Below are 18,843 nucleotides of genomic sequence, written 5' to 3'. Positions count from 1 at the left end.
TAAATTACAAAAATAAGACATTGTTACATATCTCTTTATACATATATTAGCTAAACTATCAACAACGAATAACAAAGAAATGATTGATGAAAGAGTCGTAAGTAAGGAAGTATCGTAAAAGGAAACAATAGCGGTAATGTTATTGGAAGGTTCTTATTCGTTTCCGTTATCCAATTGGTCCGTTGTGCGGACCAATCACATCTATCGCTCTGACTCGTTCATTGGCGGACTAAGCTGTTTACGATGACGTCACAATATGGCGTCGAAAGCGATTTCGTGCGTCAATCGTAGAGAGAAAGGCACGAAATAATTTCTGTATTTTCGTATAAAATCGTCGTTTGCGTATATTAATCTTTCATATACGGCCAAAGCGTTAAATTATAGAATAATCTTTATATTTTTACTCGTACGATTTACAATTACTACTACGATATTGTTATTATTAGTGTTACGATTTTTCTTACGAAGAAAAAGCAAAATGGACGAGGTTACGAAGTTGGAACATTTATCCTTGGTGTCAAAAATTTGTACAGAATTAGAAAATCATTTAGGATTAAACGATAAGGATTTGGCCGAATTTATAATTCATTTGTCAGAAGAAAATAATACTTTCGAAACGTTCAAGAAAGTTTTGATCGAAAATGGTGCTGAGTTTTCGGACTCATTTATAGCGAATTTACTTAGGATAATACAACATATGAAACCGTCTGCTCCTTCTAACAAATCTGCGACAACTAATCAGTCCAAACAGGACGAATTAGCACAAAAGTTTCCTGCGTTAGCTTTACCGAATGATGTCTTGCAATCTACGCAAGATACTGAGAAAACTGATAAAGATATAGTTAACGACGTTCTAGCATCTTTAGAGGCATTAGCACCATCTAATTTGAAAAATAATGAAAATGGAAAAAAAGATGATCATAAGCGAAGTAAACATAGTAAAGATAAAGATTCAGAAAAGAGTAGAGAAAAAAGAAGACATAGGTCTAGATCCAATGATAGAAAGGATAAAAAGCGTAGATCTAGATCTAGGAATCGTTCTAGATCCAAAGAAAGAGAACACAGTAGGAGACGTAGAAGAAGATCAAGATCCTCCAGTAGAACATCGAGATCGCATGGTTATAAGGAATCAAAGAGTTCAAGGAATCGTGACAGATCTAGATCAAGATCTTTGGAGGAACTCTCAGTTGAACCAGAAGTTGGTCAAATATATACGGGAAAAGTAGCCAATATAGTACCATTTGGTTGTTTCGTTCAATTAGAAGGTTTAAGAAGAAGATGGGAAGGTTTAGTACATATTTCACAATTACGAAGAGAAGGCAGAGTAGCTAGTGCCAGTGATGTAGTAACCAGAGGACAAAAAGTTCTTGTTAAAGTATTGAATGTGGGTGGGCAAAAAGTTTCCTTAAGTATGAAAGATGTTGATCAAGAAACGGGTAGAGATTTAAATCCAGTGGTAGCGGTCAATAAAATTGAGGAAGATGAAAAATATTTGAGGAATCCGGATCGTCCAACATCATTATTAGAAATTCAAGGTACATGGGACGAAGACGAGACATATTCTAGAAAGCGTGTGCAAAGATTATCATCTCCTGAGAAATGGGAAATAAAACAGATGCTTGCTGCATCTTGTATAGATAGAAGCGAATTACCTGAATTTGACACAGAAACTGGAGTTCTACCCAGAGAAGATGACGAAGAAGAAGATGTAGAAATTGAGTTGGTGGAAGAGGAACCTCCATTTTTACATGGCCATGGTAGAGCACTGGGAGATTTGAGTCCTGTACGTATAGTAAAAAATCCTGATGGTTCTTTAGCTCAAGCTGCAATGATGCAAAGTGCATTGGCGAAAGAAAGGAGAGAGCAAAAAATGTTACAGAGAGAACAGGAAATGGATTCTGTGCCTACCGGTATTAACAAAAATTGGATCGATCCTCTACCAGATGCGGAAAGCAGAACACTCGTTGCTAATATGCGTGGAATAGGTATGCAAACGCAAGATCTGCCAGAATGGAAAAAGCATGTAATAGGTGGGAAGAAATCTTCGTTTGGAAAGAAAACTAATTTGACATTGCTTGAACAACGTCAGACTTTACCAATATACAAACTTAGAGATGATCTAGTGAAGGCTGTGACAGATAATCAAATTTTAATTGTCATTGGCGAAACTGGTTCAGGAAAAACAACTCAAATCACTCAATATTTAGCAGAAACAGGATTTACTGCTCGTGGTAAAATTGGATGTACTCAACCAAGAAGAATATCTGCCATGTCTGTTGCTAAAAGAGTAGCTGAAGAGTTTGGATGTCGTTTGGGGCAAGAAGTAGGTTATACCATTAGATTTGAAGATTGCACTGGTCCAGAGACAAGCATAAAGTACATGACAGATGGTATGTTACTTAGAGAATGTCTTATGGATTTAGATTTAAAAACCTATTCTGTAATAATGTTGGATGAGGCACACGAGAGGACTATTCATACAGATGTTTTATTTGGACTTCTTAAACAAGCAGTTGGTAAAAGACCTGATTTAAAGTTAATTGTAACTAGCGCTACCCTTGATGCCGTTAAATTCTCTCAATACTTCTTTGAAGCACCAATTTTTACTATTCCTGGAAGAACGTTCGACGTAGAAGTAATGTATACGAAAGAACCAGAGACTGATTATTTAGATGCTGCACTTATAACTGTGATGCAGATACATTTAAGAGAGCCTCCTGGAGATATTCTTCTGTTCCTGACTGGTCAAGAGGAGATTGATACAGCATGTGAGATCTTATATGAACGTATGAAATCGTTAGGTCCTGATGTACCTGAATTAATCATTTTACCAGTTTATTCAGCACTGCCTTCTGAAATGCAAACCAGAATTTTTGAACCAGCTCCACCAGGTTCACGAAAAGTTGTTATAGCAACAAATATTGCTGAAACAAGTTTGACTATAGATGGTATTTATTATGTTGTTGATCCAGGATTTGTGAAGCAGAAAGTTTATAATTCGAAAACTGGTATGGATAGTCTCATAGTAACTCCTATAAGTCAAGCTGCTGCAAAACAGCGTGCGGGCAGAGCAGGTAGAACAGGTCCTGGAAAATGTTACAGGCTTTATACCGAGAGGGCATATAGAGATGAAATGTTACCAACACCTGTACCAGAAATTCAAAGAACCAATCTAGCTACTACAGTACTACAACTAAAAACAATGGGAATTAATGATTTATTACATTTTGATTTTATGGATGCACCACCAGTAGAATCGCTTATTATGGCCTTAGAATCCTTACACAGTTTGAGTGCTTTAGACAATGAAGGTCTTTTGACACGTCTTGGTAGACGCATGGCTGAATTTCCTTTAGAACCTAATTTATCTAAAATGTTAATTATGAGTGTACACCTTCAATGTTCGGACGAAATATTAACTATAGTTAGTATGCTGTCCGTACAAAATGTTTTTTATAGACCAAAGGATAAACAAGCTTTAGCAGATCAGAAAAAGGCAAAATTTAATCAAGCAGAAGGTGATCATTTAACATTGTTGGCAGTTTATAATTCTTGGCGAAATAATAAATTTAGTAATGCATGGTGTTATGAAAATTTTGTTCAAATGAGGACACTGAAGAGAGCACAAGATGTACGAAAACAATTGTTAGGTATAATGGATAGGCATAAACTCGATGTAGTATCCGCGGGAAAAAATACTGTTAGAATTCAAAAAGCAGTATGTTCTGGGTTCTTTAGAAATGCTGCCAAGAAGGATCCTCAAGAAGGTTACAGAACTTTAGTAGATAGTCAAGTAGTGTACATTCATCCAAGCAGTGCATTATTTAATAGGCAACCTGAATGGGTAATTTATCATGAGTTAGTACAAACTACAAAAGAGTATATGAGAGAAGTAACTACTATAGATCCAAAATGGTTAGTAGAATTTGCTCCAGCATTTTTCAAATTTAGTGATCCAACTAAACTTAGTAAATTCAAAAAGAATCAAAGACTTGAGCCCCTATATAATAAATATGAAGAACCCAATGCCTGGCGAATATCTAGGGTTCGTAGAAGACGTAATTAAATTATTTGTAAGTATATACTGTTGATATAAACTTTTTGTATATAAACGATCTGTAAATAAATAATTTTATACGACATAGAGAAATCATAGCTATTAGCAATCTCATTCAAATATAAAAAAGAAAATATTAGAATGCTCAAATACGCAAGAATTGTAATATACTTTTGAACACATTTTTATGTATATCTATTACATAGCATTATATATAAGTTGTGGTATAGAGAAAAAGTGTATATATTTCGAATACGTTCACATACGTGTATTATCCAAATAGTGTATAATAATTACATACGAATTTGATTTTAAAATGTGAATATGAAAAAATCGTCAAATAGTACACTTTAATATTTTCTTCTTAAAAGTTTTCATTTTTTAGAACGATATATTCGATAAATATATCATAAACTGTAGTTGATTAACAGCAGTTTGATATGTTACTAGAGAAACCCTGTAGTTGGGACAGCGAACTACTTTATTTGTGTATGTCATAAACTCTTTATTAATTAGATCGCACGTGTGATGAATTTATTGTATTTATGTACATATGTATATTTTTTATGACTGTAATAATTATTTCCTTTTTAAGAATGGAAGATTTCGAACTTAAGTATATCTTCAATTTAAATCTATATTATAGGAATATGTCTTAATTTTGTATCTCTTCAGTCTCTCTCTCTTAACGAAGTATTAAATTTATTAAATAAATACATTCTTGATATATAGGCATGGTAATGATGGAACGGTTTAATGATATCTTGCCAAAATGGAAGATTATCATTTTATATGATTGTAATGGTATTACAAGTATTTTGATAAGTTAAAGATATCGTTTTATATCACTCATAAAATTGGACAATTTTTACCTCGTAAAAACGAATTACGTTTGAACGTTAATGAATCCAATACGTGTATTGCATTTTTTATTATCTAATGTGTCATTATTAGATAATAAAAAAAAAAACAAAAAAAAAAAAAAAACAGATGGAAAAAACATTGTCACAAACAAATTTCGAGAAACGTTTTTCTGTTTTTACACGGTAATACGAAATATTACACATTTAATGAAAAAACCTTGTGTACGTTTTTCTGTGGATCAAGTCACGACTGTTGCTTTTTCTTAATTAGTTCTACTAGTTGTCGATATCGTGCTTGGCATTCCTCCTAAAAACGACGATATTAATGCTATTAAATTTAAGAGATTCAGTAAATGAATTTAATAGAATTTGCCAACCTTTGTTTTTCCTGTGACAGAGGCTGCAATTTTTTCCCATCTATCCATCGATATTCCCTTAGGGTATTTTATAAGTGCAGATTCTAATGCTCTCTGTTGTTCTTGATTCCATCCTGTAATAATATTATCATTTTCATTTCGTGTTTTTACTTTTTTTGGTCGATCTGCTACCCCGGCATCTTCTATACATTCGCCAGGTTTTATTCCTTCATTTCTGATCTAAAAAGTAAATGTAAAAAAAAATTAAACGTCTAATGCTAATATTTTTTTTTTCTCGAGGAATCATTAAAACATACGAGATACCTTTCTAGCCATATACGTAACTTCTGCAACTGTACGATTCATTGTATCCGCGATTTTTTCCCATCGCTCCGGTGTACCACCAGGATATTTTTTAACGAGCTTTACTAATTCTATTACATCGTCGTCGGTCCATAATCCACCAGTTATTATAGGTTTTTCGTAAATATGACTTGTATCATTGTTGTCTTTTTTTGATATCACTTTCGTATTGCTATCATTTCTCTCTTGAAGAGGAAATCCCGTTTTTCGTCTTCTTGGACCACGTGGTGTAGTATCAGGTTCTGCTTGTTCATTTTCTTGAGCTCTGTGTCATAAAAAATTATACTGCACGTAGCACGTTAAATTGAAAAAATCGGTAAATATAATATTAGGCACTCACAATGCCTCCTCCTCTTCTTTCTTTTTCATACGTTTTCTTTCTTCTATGATCTCACTTACGGCACGAATAATAGATGGTACATACACCACAGATGCAATCGTCCATCGTGGCATTTGAAATGGAAGAGTGTTCCAAATGCTTGGAGTTGGAATCTTCTCTAAAATGTCGGCTAAATCTGGAACATCCATTTTACCTTTTCTATTTTTTTTCTGCATTTTCTGGAGCTTACTACCGAGTACTTGTTCCTGAAATACATGTTTTTTTTTTTTTTTTTAGATGCAGAAAAAATAGAGTTTGATGCAGATTTGAATTAATCGTACTACCTTGTAGAGCATCATGTATAAAAAAAAGATTTGTGAACTTTATAAAAAAATAAGAAGTAGGTTTTTTTTTGAAGGTAGAACAATATACAACACAATTGTCTTCTATTTTCAATATACATACTCACATAAGTATACCTCTTTTCGAAATATGCAGCCCATGCTATTAAATACTGTCCAACTGTAATCACCATAAATAAAATAACACTCATTTCTATCAATCCCATTTTTCTTACATGTCGATAGTAATATACAGCTGACCGCCAATTTGGCAGGCCATTAACGAGAACGTTATCATATTTTTGTCTCTTTCCAGGATCCCTTAACACGTCATATACGGCAACCAACTAAAAGTCGAATAAATTTTATAATATTAAAATTACATAATTGATATTTCTACTTGATTTTAAAATGAACTTACTTTTCTAAATTGCTCTTCTGCATTTTCTGCTGCATTCTTATCAGGATGCAGCTGAAGGGATAACCGTCTAAAAGCTTTTTTAATTTCCGAGGCATTTGCCACCTAATAAAATGAAATAATTGTAACAAATTTTTTAAGTATATATTATTACGTATACAGTAACACGTCTAATGCAAAATATTTTTTAATTCATAGTAGGACAAGTAAACGAAATATGTTTTACCTCAGATACACCCAAGAGATCGTAGAAATTTTGATTAACTTCTTCGACAACATCGAAAACTTCTAATTCATCATTATCCCATGCGGTAGATAATGTAAAAACATCAAAAAATTGTATGATTCCAAAAAATATTAAAAGTACTCTCATGTTTACCATCTAAATAAACACATAGCTACTGTCAACACTATAATTGATAATGTATACCAATGAGAATTAAAATAGTCTGTAATTTGAAGTGCCAAAATTAACGAGATTAATTTTTTATAATAAATCGTTTATAGAAATAAAAGTATATCAGAAAGTTATGAGATATATGATTAAATGATAACGTACTTAATAAAATAAAATAGGTAATTATATATTATACTTTCAACAATAGGTTTTCTCAGATTCATCGAATATATAAAAATATTTTCAGGAACAACGATTCGGTGCCACGTTTTCTTTTAGCACTTACTACTTTTGAAAGAGTAATCACTATGTGCCATAATTAGATAGCAAACTAAGAGGTACAGACAATAACGATATTTAGGCGGTTCGTATCAAAGTGTCGCCTCTCTTTTCATTTTAATTTTCTTGAATTATTAAAACATTTTCCTTTATCGATCGGTAAAACAGATCACGCATTTATCTGCAAAAAATGTTTTATCGACGAAAGATAAGCATGAATGTTGAATGTATTCGATAAAACTATATATACAATCATAATTAATTATTATATATGATATTATATATTAATACGTATTTTAGTTTTTAAACATTTTTACTATATAGCAACGTATATATGACAATGTAATGATGATAGTTGAAGCTACTTGAAACATTTGAAGATCGTAAAATTGATAATAAACAATTTAATGAGGATATTTGACGTAAAAAATAAAAAAGAAAAAAATACGCTTCCAGGATAAAATTATGAACAATTTCTTAAATTAAAAAAAAAAAATAAATAAATTATGACAAAAAAACAAGTGAACTTTCTGTTAATCGTGTTGTTCATTTGGACGGTACACGAGTTAACTAGAGTCATGGAAGATATAAAAGAATAATCTGATCGATCGTTTCGAAGGTTAAGAGATAAGGAATATTTAAAGTGATAAGTAAGAATAATTTATCGAAATAAAATAAGTAAAACTTATAAATACAACGATGTGTTTGTTCTAGAAATCGCCTACATAGATTCGATTACTTAAACGATATAATCAGGAATACGAGAGCGAGATATCGATCGTGATTTCAAAAAAGTAAAAGAAAAAAAAAAAAAGAAAAAGAAAAAGAAAAGAAATAGACAAAAAATAAAAGAATAGAAAGAAGAAATTATAAAGTTAAAAGGATTCCTTTCGAAAATTAAATCCAAATTGATCGCATTTGTATCGGAGAATCCTCGCCAGCTGAGGCGGGCCGCAATAAAATACAGTAATTTTGCCCTTTTTTCTATCTTGAAGTTGCTTGAACACTTTGTCCCAATTTGGACGGCCAGCGGTCGTTCTGGTTTTCAATCCCGTGATGAGATCTCGTTTTTCCTAAAGAGTAAGAAGAAAAAAAAAAAAGAAAAAGGAAGAAAAAAGAAAAAAAAAAATCGTTTCATCATAGTCGTTCATAAGATTAGATTTATCAAAGGAAAAAGAAATGAACCTTTTCGTGAAGCAAATCCATTGCCAGTTGCAAGCCTACAGCCTTCATATCGTTCTTTTGTAACGCACTTGTAATATACATGTGCATTTCGAGAAAACGTTCCATGGCGATGCCTAATTCAGCTTGTTCCATTTCGAGTTGCGATAGTAAGTTGACGAACCATTCGAAGGAACGTTGATCTCGATTGATCCAGAAGAAATCGACCTATGAATCAAGAATTAGATCGATATTTTTTTCTAATCATTTTCCTTTCCTAATAGTTTTTAATCACCTTTCGTAGATGCATCACAGTAGGCGGTATTTCGCTAGCCCAAGAAAATTTGCATTTAGGACAAGTATGCCTAGCTTCCCAATATCGATGCATGATCGATTGAAGGATAGAAGCGAAGGGAGTTACTCCGATCCCAGTTGCAATTAATACTGCGTGTTGTGCTTGGAATATATGACTCGAGGGTGCACCGTATGGGCCATCTAAAAATATCTGTATCACGATTCATTATCGGTACGTTATCGGATTATTTTGTAGATGACATTTTAATAAATTCTTATAACTAATGATCGAATAAATCGGTTCACCTCTAATGGTTTCCCTACTGGATAATTTATAGTTGTATTCGATGCCGTTTCGATTCTAATTTCTATCGTTTTTGTTTTCTCGAATTCTTTAGTTTCTTCGAATATTTTGTTCAATCTTCCTTCCTCTGCAATTTCTTGCCCGATCGAGGAAGCTGGCGAGTTAATATTTTTTTGTTCTGTGATCGTCGTCGTAGCTGAAAAAGAAAAAAAAAAAAAATAGAAAAATATCAGAGACAACTGTTTGTTTGCAACAATTATTCTCTATAAAAAAATAATTCTAATGTCTTTTTTTTTTTTTCTGAAGTTTACCGTTCAAGTTCGTTCTTTCTTCGTATTCACAATTTTCAAGACTCGGCGTTTTAAACGCAATTATTGTGGGTTTTGTTCTCATGTATCGAAAACTCTGAGCTAGGGATTTGTTTTGTGGGCTTAGATAAGCTATGCCTAAAGATTTCATACGAGCTTGACGTATCTGACATTCGTCGAAACTCTTTTCGGATTCTGATCTCCCATAATCGCGTAATCTGTATGTAAAGAAAGTAGATTATTTACAAACTTTTTAATAAAATATTTCTCAATTAGCTTAGTTTAATCAATACTTACGCGATCAAACGTTGTTTGTTCTTATATCTCGTTTGCATATCAGGAACTGAAAATGATTTTTCTAATGGCATTTTAGTGGTCAATAAAAACTGACGTAATTTCGGGTCCTTTGTCATTTTAATCACCTTTGGTGTACCTTTTTCAAACGATTAATCTTATTAATTTACGTAAGATTTTAATGCGAAAAATCGAATTTGGTGTCATCGTCTTACATTCCGGAGTTTCCAAAAATGTTCCACTTTCGTTGATCGATGGATTTGACGAGGACGAAGCATTAACGTCAGGAACGAAAACGAGGTTGTCGATACCACGTGAATCGGATAACGAGCATGTATCTTCTCTTTTTTCTTTGCCTAATTTAATGTTGAGAAATCTGCAAAGAGTAAAACGATCATTTTTAGGAAATTATTAAAATCTATCTAATTTAATTAATTTATTTATTTAATTTATTTTATAACGTTTATAACACCTAATTATAGACAACACTTCATATTCAGACGGCCCTTTCGATATACCATACGTTTATATATGTATGTAATATATGTTGCATAATTCTAGGGGCTCAACAATTTTACTAGTCGGTAATAGCGGTTGCAATACTATCCATAGGTAAGAAATTTTGTAAGCCCCTATGATAGGCAATATGTATAACGTTGCAACTGCTTTTATCGACCAAGTATAAAGTGTTGCCTGCTTTCAAGCGCAATATTAATAAACTCACGATTTTTTACGTATAAGATCAACGTTGTTACTGGCACTATCGACGGATAAATCGTCGCCTCGATGGAGTTTCATGTGTTCCCTCTCAAAGTATAAATATAGGCTGTTGGTCCATTCACCCACAGCTCGTATGTGAAGCCATATATAATCTGTCAAGAAAGAAAACACAGAGAAGGTCGATGAATATCACAATATGTAGATTATGTCGGTCATTACGCGATTGAAATTTATTCTGGACTCGTTTCTTTGTCTTCAGGACCTTGAACTGATTTCGTTTCTTTCTTTTGTTCGTTAAATACGTCAACGTCTTGTCGAACAAGAAATTCGTTCGCGTGATAAAAGTAAATGAGATGGAGAAGACAAACGATTCATTAATTATTCGCTTAAATATCTTACGTCAAATTAGAATTAAAATTAATTAAAGGGAAACGATCATTAATCACCTTCTTGTTCCGGAGCACTGCTGATTGTGAATGGATGCCATTCGTAACGTGCAATCACTGGTATATTGACGAAAACGTAATCACCAGGACAAAAGTCAAAATTTGGTGGCCGTTTGATCACCAGATGAGTCACTTTCGAAGGTAGCAAGAGACCAGAACTTATGTAAGTCTTCCCACGTTGAGAACGAGACCATGCGAGTCTTCGTATCCTTTCAATGAGATAAATCGCTCCTGGGCCGACGAACCATTTCCAAAAATTAGGCCCATGGAATATCATTAAGATCCAGAATGGTACGTAAAGTAGGTGCGACCAATAGAAGATCTGTTAATCACATAAGAGAGAAAGAGAAAAAAACGAGAACATTATTTTCATTAAGAAATTGAAAATTAGCATTGAATTTATCTTTGTTCAATTTTTTTATTTATTTAATTTCTTTTTACCTCGAAACACCCGCCACGTCTTACAAATGGCAACGAACAGACGGTCATTATAACGAGTATGACGATTAGGGCGATACCGGTAGGATTAGCGCAACCTCCCACCAATCCGAATAATTTTGGCTTGCTAGTGAAAATCCATTCCGTCATAGTAAAGTTCGCCCTATTTAATATTTCGTCGTTTACAACAACGGTACCTGAAAATAATGAAAAGATTTCTAAAGAAAATTTCTTTCTTTTCCCTTTTTTCTATTTAAAAATAAACAAAACATTAAGAAAATTTGACTCTAATTGTTTCCAAGCGCCTCGCAGAATTTTTGTCTTTTTCTTTCTTTGATCCTTTCTCGTACTCACCGAAATTTAAAAGATGCATGAGCGTGTGAACGACACTGAACACACCGATCAAAACGCCAGTCATCTTGTGAAGATATATATGGTGATCCAATGGAAGTATCGATGAGAAACCATTGGTTCGTAAAAAAGTTATGCATTGTCGTAGCATCAGAACGAGAACGAACGAACAGTTAAAGTTCAAGCATTGACCTGCGATATCGTGAATATTTTTTGTTGTAAAATAAAGGAAGATCACTTGTCGCAGACACATTGAAAACGATATCAGGCAATAACGCGAATTACACCGTTTGTTTTGTACCATTCCAAAATAATTAAAAAAAAGCTGATTGTTTTTAACGCTAAAATTCTGCGTAATGTTACCGCAAGCACGTGCCAGGATCACGTAGCCATTCCATCGTCGATATTGAAAGATCCTCGAGACGAAGAGCGCTGCGTTTACGATTAGAAAGAGCGAGATGAACGCTATGTAGACGTAATTATTTTTTATGTAGGGCTTGGTCAACTGATACGGCCGTAACGACGTTAAAAATCCAAGGAAAGATTTTTTTTTATCTTTCGGCTTTGGCGGGACCAACCAACGATCTATGCTGCAACATAATTGAATTTTATTCGAACATCCGGTCAAACAACTTTTGATTTGAGAAAAATCATCGTCTTTCCTTTTTTGTATTATTTATTAAAATTTTATTACGATCAAAGAAATTGATAAACTATCGTAAGATAATCTGATCGTCTTACGATCTTAACGATCGTAGTGAAATGATATGAAACACATCGTTTCTAGGTCGATTTATTGGATCATATAGATAGAATCGATACGAACCTAATCGATAAATTTTCCAACAATCCTTCGTGTTTCTCCAATTGCTTTTTCAATCCCTCGAACGTGATGGCACCGCGATTACAGGAATCAGCATCCTCGACCAGTGCCATCGTTAGATCCTCGATCTGTTCGTCGCTGAATTTCATTCCGTTTTCTTCCATGCACGCTCTCATCACATGTTCCAGTTCTCGATGTTGAATGAGACCGTCGCCTTTTAATTGAAAAAATTTTTTCAGATAAAAGAGAAAAGAAGAGAAAAGAAAAAATGATGTTTTTCGAAAAAGAATTTCTTCTCCGTCAAATCATTATAAATAATTTTTAGATTTTGCGAGATGACCAACCATCGATATCGTAGACTTTGAAAAGAAATTTGATTTTGTCGTCGGCTGATTTTCCAGCAAATTCGTGCATGGCGTCGATAAATTCTTGAAGCGATATAGTCCCAGAATTGTCCTTGTCGAATATTTGAAAGACACGTTCCGTGAAGAACGGCTGAGAATCGATTTCATTCGTTAGACATTTAGTTTAATCTAGATCGAATTATTTTAGAAAATTTATCGTTTGAACAGGGTCGCATTTATACTTTTGAAGATCGTAGAGGCAACGTCATTATGACAATTTATTTTTTCTCTTTTTCAATTTTTTGGCTATTTATATATCGTTGTTTGCGAACGCAGAAAGGTTTGAAAAAGTGACAGTATAGACAAACGAGGACCCAGTTTGCGCCTAACGAGATCTTATGCAAAATTCGACCCTGAATCGGAATACATTAGAAAATATTATTCATTTCTTCGTTTCGTTCAAAATAATCTACACTCATGCCTCCTGCCTACGTTCTTCGATGTGACTATCTTCTTGAATTCCTCATGACGTATTTCCTTTTGATTGCCCACTGTCTGTTTGAAAATATTCTCCAACCATTCCAGACTACGTTTGTCGAAGCCGGCTCGTGGTCTGTCGAATTAATGAATTATAAAAATTAAAAAAAGCGTTTAAAAAATTAAGAAAAAGAAACCAAAAAAAAAAAAAAGAACTGAAAACGAATAAAAGGACTTCGACAATCAATTCGTTTTAAATGTTCTCGTCGATCTTGATTCTTACCTCGGATTACTGACGTTGTAAATGAACTCCATGATTTGCATCGAAGTTACATATCCAGAATTGTCTTGATCGATCAATCGAAAGAGTTTCTCTACTACCTAAAAATCGAGATTAATTTTATTTTATCGAAAGAGACGGAGAGAGAAAAAAAGTCCGATCATATTCTCACCCCTTTAGCACAGAACAATTGAACGAAACTGGTAAAGTTCAATGGTTTCTCGGCGCACAAAACGAAAGCTACGCTTTCGATTTGATCGATGAAATCGTGTTGCTTTTCGTTTCTGAAGAAAAGAAAAAGAGAAAAAAAAAGAAAAAAGAAAATATTAAGATAACAAAAAAACTAATCGAAGAAGAAACTTCTATCGAGGAATATTACAATCTACCCTTACGTTAATCTACCCTTCATAAATTCGAACCACTCGTCCTGCCTCAATAATTCGTCTCGATCCTGATCGAACAGCCCAAACAATTTTTCGAGAAAAGTCTGGAAAACAGAAATGAGAAGAAACCAAAATCAAAACTATAACGAAAATAAAAAAGTCGTTCTTTTTCGATCGTGACAGGAAGACCCTGTTCCAAATATAAAAATAATTTTGTGCAGGATGAAAGTAGTACCCAATCTTTACTTGCGGACTTTCATAACACACGGATTTAGCCTTTTATTATATTAATTATAGTCGCTCTCTGAGTTCTCGTATTATACCCTCGGGCTTACATTTTCCACGATTACTGTAAAATGGGTCATTGCCAACGGTATAATCACCGGCTTATATGTCATTTCTCTCTCTCTCTTTCTCTCTCTCTCTGTATCTCTTTCTTTTTCTTATCTCTTGGGAGCGAGACGGAAATATTGTATAAAAAAAAAGGAGACTATAATAATCATTGCATTTTCTTATTACAAGATCTAACGATCGATAATGCTTCGATTGAATTTTTAATAAAAAAAAAAATAAAAAAAAAAAAAAAGAAGTGGAGTAACTCGATCTTACTATTAATGTATCTTCTGATCCAAGGATCATTGATAATGATCCGCAGAGGTACGGATCCGATGATCCAACGATAAATAATCGATCGTTCGTGATCGATATTTTAATGATATTCCTCGGTTTATTCGATAAATGATCCATTTCTTTTTATCTACCGATCGAAAGATCGAAAATGTTTCAACCGAGATAACATCAGAATTATTGATAGATTATTACGTGCAATCTTTTTTGTTTGGTCCTTGTTTAAAATGACATGATTTCAATTAGACGATCTATTTTTTCTTTCTTGTTTTTTTATAATCACAAATTGTTTAATCAATTTAAGATGTGATAAATGTTCATTGAGACTTTTACAATAAATTCATAATCAAAAATTAAGATAAAAGTGAGTGTAAATTAAAAGTATGTAAAAAAAGAAAAAAGTAAGATAACAAAAGATACGAAACAGGGACCGGACGAGGAGGGAAGGGAACAATTTCCGAGTGTTTAAACGCTCATATCGTAGGATGTGATTTAGACTTTTCGTCGAGCAATTAGGAGAAGAAAAAGAAAGAAAAAGAAAGAAAGAAAGAAAGAAAGAAACGAAAAAGGAAAGAAAAAAAAAAAGAAAAAAAATAAATAGATAGATAGATAGATAGAGAGATAAAACGCCAGAGGCACCACCAAGCAAGGTCTTTCGAGCCTTAGGCGAACGAACACCTTGATCGAAAAGTAACCTGGTCCTTCGATAGTATAGTCTTTCGTTTCCTTCGATTGTGTCGTCATGATCGCCTCAGGATTAACTAGATATTTCCTACTACTGTTGCCGTGCTTCTGAGAGATATCTCTGACAGAAAAAAACTGGTATCTTTCTTTCTATCTTTCTCTCTCACGTCGTAACAACGATTTGCTGATCGATTAGGATCGCGCGTAGCTCGCCCACGAATCACTTTTGTTTAATACCGTAATAACATATCTTTCGATATTCTCTCCTCTCTCTCTCTCTCTCTCTCTCTCTCTCTCTCTCTCTCATAAAATGATTTATCGCTTGGCTCTAATCTCGATAATTTCTTTTCCTTTTTCTTTTTGGAGCGACTCTGCCACTTCAACTTTATTTTGCGTGCGCGCGTTTCGTTTTGTTGTACAGGGTGGACCAAAAGTTTCCTCAAAAGTCGACTATACTCTTTCTAGGCAAAATTTTTTGTTTTTCCTTTTCCTCATTGAGCTTGAAAAGTTTACAAGCCCGATTAGAAGCTCAAGAAAGAGGTCTCGAAGAATCAAAGATCGATTTTCGTAATCACCTAGAAACTTTTTTCGACACATGTAGAAACTTTTGACACGTCCTGTATTTTCTCTCTCTCTTTTTTTTTTTTTTTTTTTTTGAATTTGCCTTTTCTCTCTCTTTCTCTCTGGAAGCGTGCCCGTCACTTTGATTTCGCTTGAGAAAGAGATCGAGAGAGGTATCGAAGCTCTTGATTGGGAGGATACAACGTAATTAGTAGGTGACACTGCAATTGTAGTTGAGATGGTAAATCGATGTATCATGCTCGATCAAATCGTTCGATTTCTTTTTCTTTCTATCTCCCACTCTTCCTCGCATGATCGCTTACTCTACATTGACTTTATTCGTCTTCTTTTGAATTCTTTTTTTTTTTTTCTTTTGAAACATATTTATCAATTAGTATGAACGTATGTACCTGATCTTGGAACAATTTCCTGAATACTTCTTTCGTGTAACGATTGTCCTCATTCAACAATTCAGAACATTCCTTCAATATTGCTGTTCTTCGTTTCTCGATGAGGCATTCCTCTTCCATGCAACTTATACTCTCTTCCATGGTCACTTTTTTGTCGCTGTGCTTGTGGTTGCCCTTTCTTTTTTTCTTTCTTTCTTCTTTATCTCTTTTCTTTTTCCTTTTTTTTCCTTATAATAAAGATCGTCCTTTTCTTTTTATTCCCCCCCACCCCCACTTCTCCTTCCGTACCCGAAACAAGATAATTAGCACGCTCTCGAAAATACGAATAGATCGTCACAACTTATCGTAATTCGAGGACATTTTTTGACAGTGTTTCTATGTGAAGATTTAAGAGGAAAATGAAGAAAAAAAGAAAAGAAAAAAATCCGATAAAGGAAAAGGAAATAAACAAACGTATTGTCTTCGTTCACGACCTTCTACTTTTGTTTTTGAAAAGAATGAAAGAAGGAGAAAAAAAACAATGAAGATAACGATAGCAACAACAACAACAACAACAAAAGGAAAAATGAAAGAAATGTAAACTTCACTACGAGACAAACGTAAGGGGGAGAAGAGGTACATATACTACTGATTTATATCAGTGTCGACTAATGAGAAAGAAGTAAGACACACATTGAGAGATTATTTCGAACGTTTTTAGAGTTGCTCAATGATTTCCGCACCCCTTAAAATAGCCGGTATTTCCGTGTTGAAGATGTACAACGTAAATATGTAAGTAAGTAAGTAAGTAAGTAAGTAAATACGTGAGAGAACGTTTTCGTTCGTTCGCGGCCGACTGGAGACGCGTAAACTCGTTAAATGAAAGTCGACGTGTTGTGGAGAAGTTCGAGGATCGAATACATAAGCTTATGTGTGTTTGTTCGTTAATACGTGTATGCGTATGATCGAGAGAATACGTGAGAGATAGCTAGAGAGAAAGAGAGAGAGAGAGAGATGGTGAGAAAAGAGATGAAGAAGAAAAGGACAGATATATCATGTGTCCCTATGCCAATCCAGATCATACGTGGAGATGAAAGAGACAGAATACCTTTCACTTTTCGACCATATACATCTCTTTCTTTTCAACAATAATGTAATTATTATATTATAAGACGTATGAGAGAGAGAAAGAGAGAGAGAGAGAGAGAGGGAGAGAGAGAGAGAGGATAAACCAAATTAGTGTCAGAATATCAGAAGTAACGACTCTGTGTTTTATATACGTGAGTTTTTATTAATGAAAGAATTTGATGATCGTTAACGCGATCTTATTTATTTTACTATATTATTTGTTATCTATATTCGAGCATACTTTGCTAATATTAATGTATCTGTACTTTATCTAGGATCGATCTTTTTTTTCTCTAGTTTACATTCCTATATTCAAATTTATAACTACATTTGATTTAATATCATTCGTTTGGAAGATTATTATTTCTATATAATTCATATGGCAATGCTCTTCGTTTTAGATTCAAATTCGTTGAATGAAATGGAATTGAAGTAATGTAGAATATATGTGTGATACATAGTAAATATGTAGTAAACGTATCAAAGTTTTGATAAGTGTAATCAAAATGACATAGCAAAAATTATTTACACTTGATTCTTGACAATGAATATCACGAGACTAATTATGATCTTGATTAACATCTTCATTAAAATTACAATCGAGCATCGTCAAGGTCACCGTACTCATCGTCATCATCATCATCATCATCATTATTATTATTATTAACCTTCTTTCTCTTCTTTTTTTTCCTTTTCTTTTCTTTTTTTTTTCTTGTTTCGTGGCACCTGCAGGTGAGCTGACACAACTTTGAGAGTTTCGGTATAACCGGATTCCATCGTAAATTTATCGGTGAAACGGGCTTGGTACTCTTTCGGTTTATATTCGAATCGTATTTTTGATCACAACTCTCCGACAAATATTTTTCTTTTCTGTCTTTTCCCCTTCTTATTTACTTATATGCATGACAGACACTTACATACATACCTACATGCAACATATATTATATTTACACAAGCGAGAGATGAAAGATTCTGTTTCATGAAAATTATCTCGTAATAACGTCGAGTCTCGACGATTCGTTCTGAATGTTTACGTCAGTTTATGTTATTAACTGATGTGTGCGTGTGTGTTTGAGTGTGTGAGAGAGAGAAAGAGAAAGAAGAAGAAAAGAAACGTATCGATCGAATTTATTTATTAAGTAAACACGTATTTATCGACACGTTCAGATTGATATATCAACCGATTAGAATTATAAATTAGGAAAATTTATACAGTGGTAATAAATTTTTCATAAACGATTAATAAGTTTCTATTCTATTTACGTCGATTAGGAAACGTTTCGAGATATGTAGAAAAAAATCATAGCCACGTTTCATCCTATTCATAGGTAAGTATCTTAAACCCCGATGACCATGATAATGGTAAGAGATAGGTAATTTAGTTATGTCATTACCATCTCTGTAAATGTCAAGGTAAAAGAAGATTTTGTAGTGATTA

General features: G+C 33.6%; 3 protein-coding genes and 2 long non-coding RNA genes across 9 annotated transcripts; 3 read left to right on the top strand and 2 right to left on the bottom strand.

Moving 5' to 3' along the window:
• The first annotated feature begins 56 nt into the window (after positions 1 to 56).
• On the top strand, positions 57 to 4,600 carry LOC122634392 (ATP-dependent RNA helicase DHX8). Its single transcript, XM_043823290.1, has one exon. It carries the CDS (start codon positions 479 to 481, stop codon positions 4,064 to 4,066), a length of 3,588 nt encoding a protein of 1,195 aa, XP_043679225.1. The 5' UTR covers positions 57 to 478; the 3' UTR covers positions 4,067 to 4,600.
• Positions 4,601 to 4,739: 139 nt separating this feature from the next.
• LOC122634395 (dnaJ homolog subfamily C member 1-like) lies at positions 4,740 to 7,506 on the bottom strand. 2 transcript variants are annotated; one of them, XM_043823296.1, is made up of 8 exons: positions 7,277 to 7,506; positions 6,944 to 7,166; positions 6,721 to 6,822; positions 6,428 to 6,646; positions 5,980 to 6,224; positions 5,601 to 5,904; positions 5,298 to 5,516; positions 4,740 to 5,227 (listed from the first exon to the last, which is right to left on the bottom strand). In XM_043823296.1, the coding sequence occupies exons 2-8, from the start codon at positions 7,097 to 7,099 to the stop codon at positions 5,165 to 5,167; spliced, it is 1,308 nt and encodes a 435-aa protein (XP_043679231.1). In that variant the 5' UTR covers positions 7,100 to 7,166; positions 7,277 to 7,506; the 3' UTR covers positions 4,740 to 5,164. The 2 variants fall into 2 exon arrangements, with proteins under 2 accessions (XP_043679231.1, XP_043679232.1); XM_043823297.1 differs by having other exon boundaries at positions 6,944 to 7,099.
• A 199-nt stretch (positions 7,507 to 7,705) lies between these two features.
• On the top strand, positions 7,706 to 8,180 carry LOC122634398. Its single transcript, XR_006328377.1, has 2 exons — positions 7,706 to 8,043; positions 8,108 to 8,180. It is a non-coding gene; the product is annotated as an uncharacterized LOC122634398 (long non-coding RNA).
• A 27-nt stretch (positions 8,181 to 8,207) lies between these two features.
• On the bottom strand, positions 8,208 to 17,365 carry LOC122634393 (NADPH oxidase 5). Of its 4 annotated transcripts, none has more exons than XM_043823293.1 (19): positions 17,102 to 17,365; positions 14,026 to 14,120; positions 13,806 to 13,917; positions 13,637 to 13,734; positions 13,369 to 13,489; positions 12,877 to 13,027; positions 12,536 to 12,746; positions 12,073 to 12,299; positions 11,713 to 11,901; positions 11,362 to 11,555; positions 10,921 to 11,242; positions 10,479 to 10,626; positions 9,970 to 10,130; positions 9,758 to 9,893; positions 9,464 to 9,678; positions 9,155 to 9,348; positions 8,850 to 9,059; positions 8,579 to 8,782; positions 8,208 to 8,466 (listed from the first exon to the last, which is right to left on the bottom strand). In XM_043823293.1, exons 2-19 carry the CDS (start codon positions 14,040 to 14,042, stop codon positions 8,269 to 8,271), a joined length of 3,108 nt encoding a protein of 1,035 aa, XP_043679228.1. In that variant the 5' UTR covers positions 14,043 to 14,120; positions 17,102 to 17,365; the 3' UTR covers positions 8,208 to 8,268. The 4 variants fall into 4 exon arrangements, with proteins under 4 accessions (XP_043679228.1, XP_043679226.1, XP_043679227.1 ...); XM_043823291.1 differs by lacking the exon at positions 17,102 to 17,365 and adding an exon at positions 16,299 to 16,657; XM_043823292.1 differs by lacking the exons at positions 14,026 to 14,120; positions 17,102 to 17,365 and adding an exon at positions 16,299 to 16,657.
• LOC122634397 lies at positions 8,633 to 9,145 on the top strand. The gene is made up of 2 exons (XR_006328376.1): positions 8,633 to 8,724; positions 8,859 to 9,145. It is a non-coding gene; the product is annotated as an uncharacterized LOC122634397 (long non-coding RNA).
• Positions 17,366 to 18,843: the final 1,478 nt, after the last annotated feature.

This window comes from Vespula pensylvanica, chromosome 14 (genome assembly GCF_014466175.1).
Source record: "Vespula pensylvanica isolate Volc-1 chromosome 14, ASM1446617v1, whole genome shotgun sequence".
Taxonomy (NCBI): domain Eukaryota; kingdom Metazoa; phylum Arthropoda; class Insecta; order Hymenoptera; family Vespidae; genus Vespula; species Vespula pensylvanica.
Note: the sequence above shows the minus strand (reverse complement) of the source record. Positions and strands in the feature narration are given on the sequence as shown.

Excerpts from the sequence above, each read along its gene's own strand:
- LOC122634392 (XM_043823290.1), top strand. The coding sequence starts at position 479 with ATGGACGAGGTTACGAAGTTGGAACATTTATCCTTGGTGTCAAAAATT.
- LOC122634395 (XM_043823296.1), bottom strand. The coding sequence starts at position 7,099 with ATGGTAAACATGAGAGTACTTTTAATATTTTTTGGAATCATACAATTT. Across the intron at positions 6,647-6,720 it reads CAGAAGAGCAATTTAGAAAA|TTGGTTGCCGTATATGACGT; the intron begins GTAAGTTCATTT and ends TTCGACTTTTAG. Across the intron at positions 6,225-6,427 it reads TCGAAAAGAGGTATACTTAT|GAACAAGTACTCGGTAGTAA; the intron begins GTGAGTATGTAT and ends CATGTATTTCAG.
- LOC122634393 (XM_043823291.1), bottom strand. The coding sequence starts at position 16,439 with ATGGAAGAGAGTATAAGTTGCATGGAAGAGGAATGCCTCATCGAGAAA. Across the intron at positions 14,121-16,298 it reads GGAAATTGTTCCAAGATCAG|ACTTTTCTCGAAAAATTGTT; the intron begins GTACATACGTTC and ends TCTGTTTTCCAG. Across the intron at positions 13,918-14,025 it reads TTTATGAAGGGTAGATTAAC|AAACGAAAAGCAACACGATT; the intron begins GTAAGGGTAGAT and ends TCTTTTCTTCAG.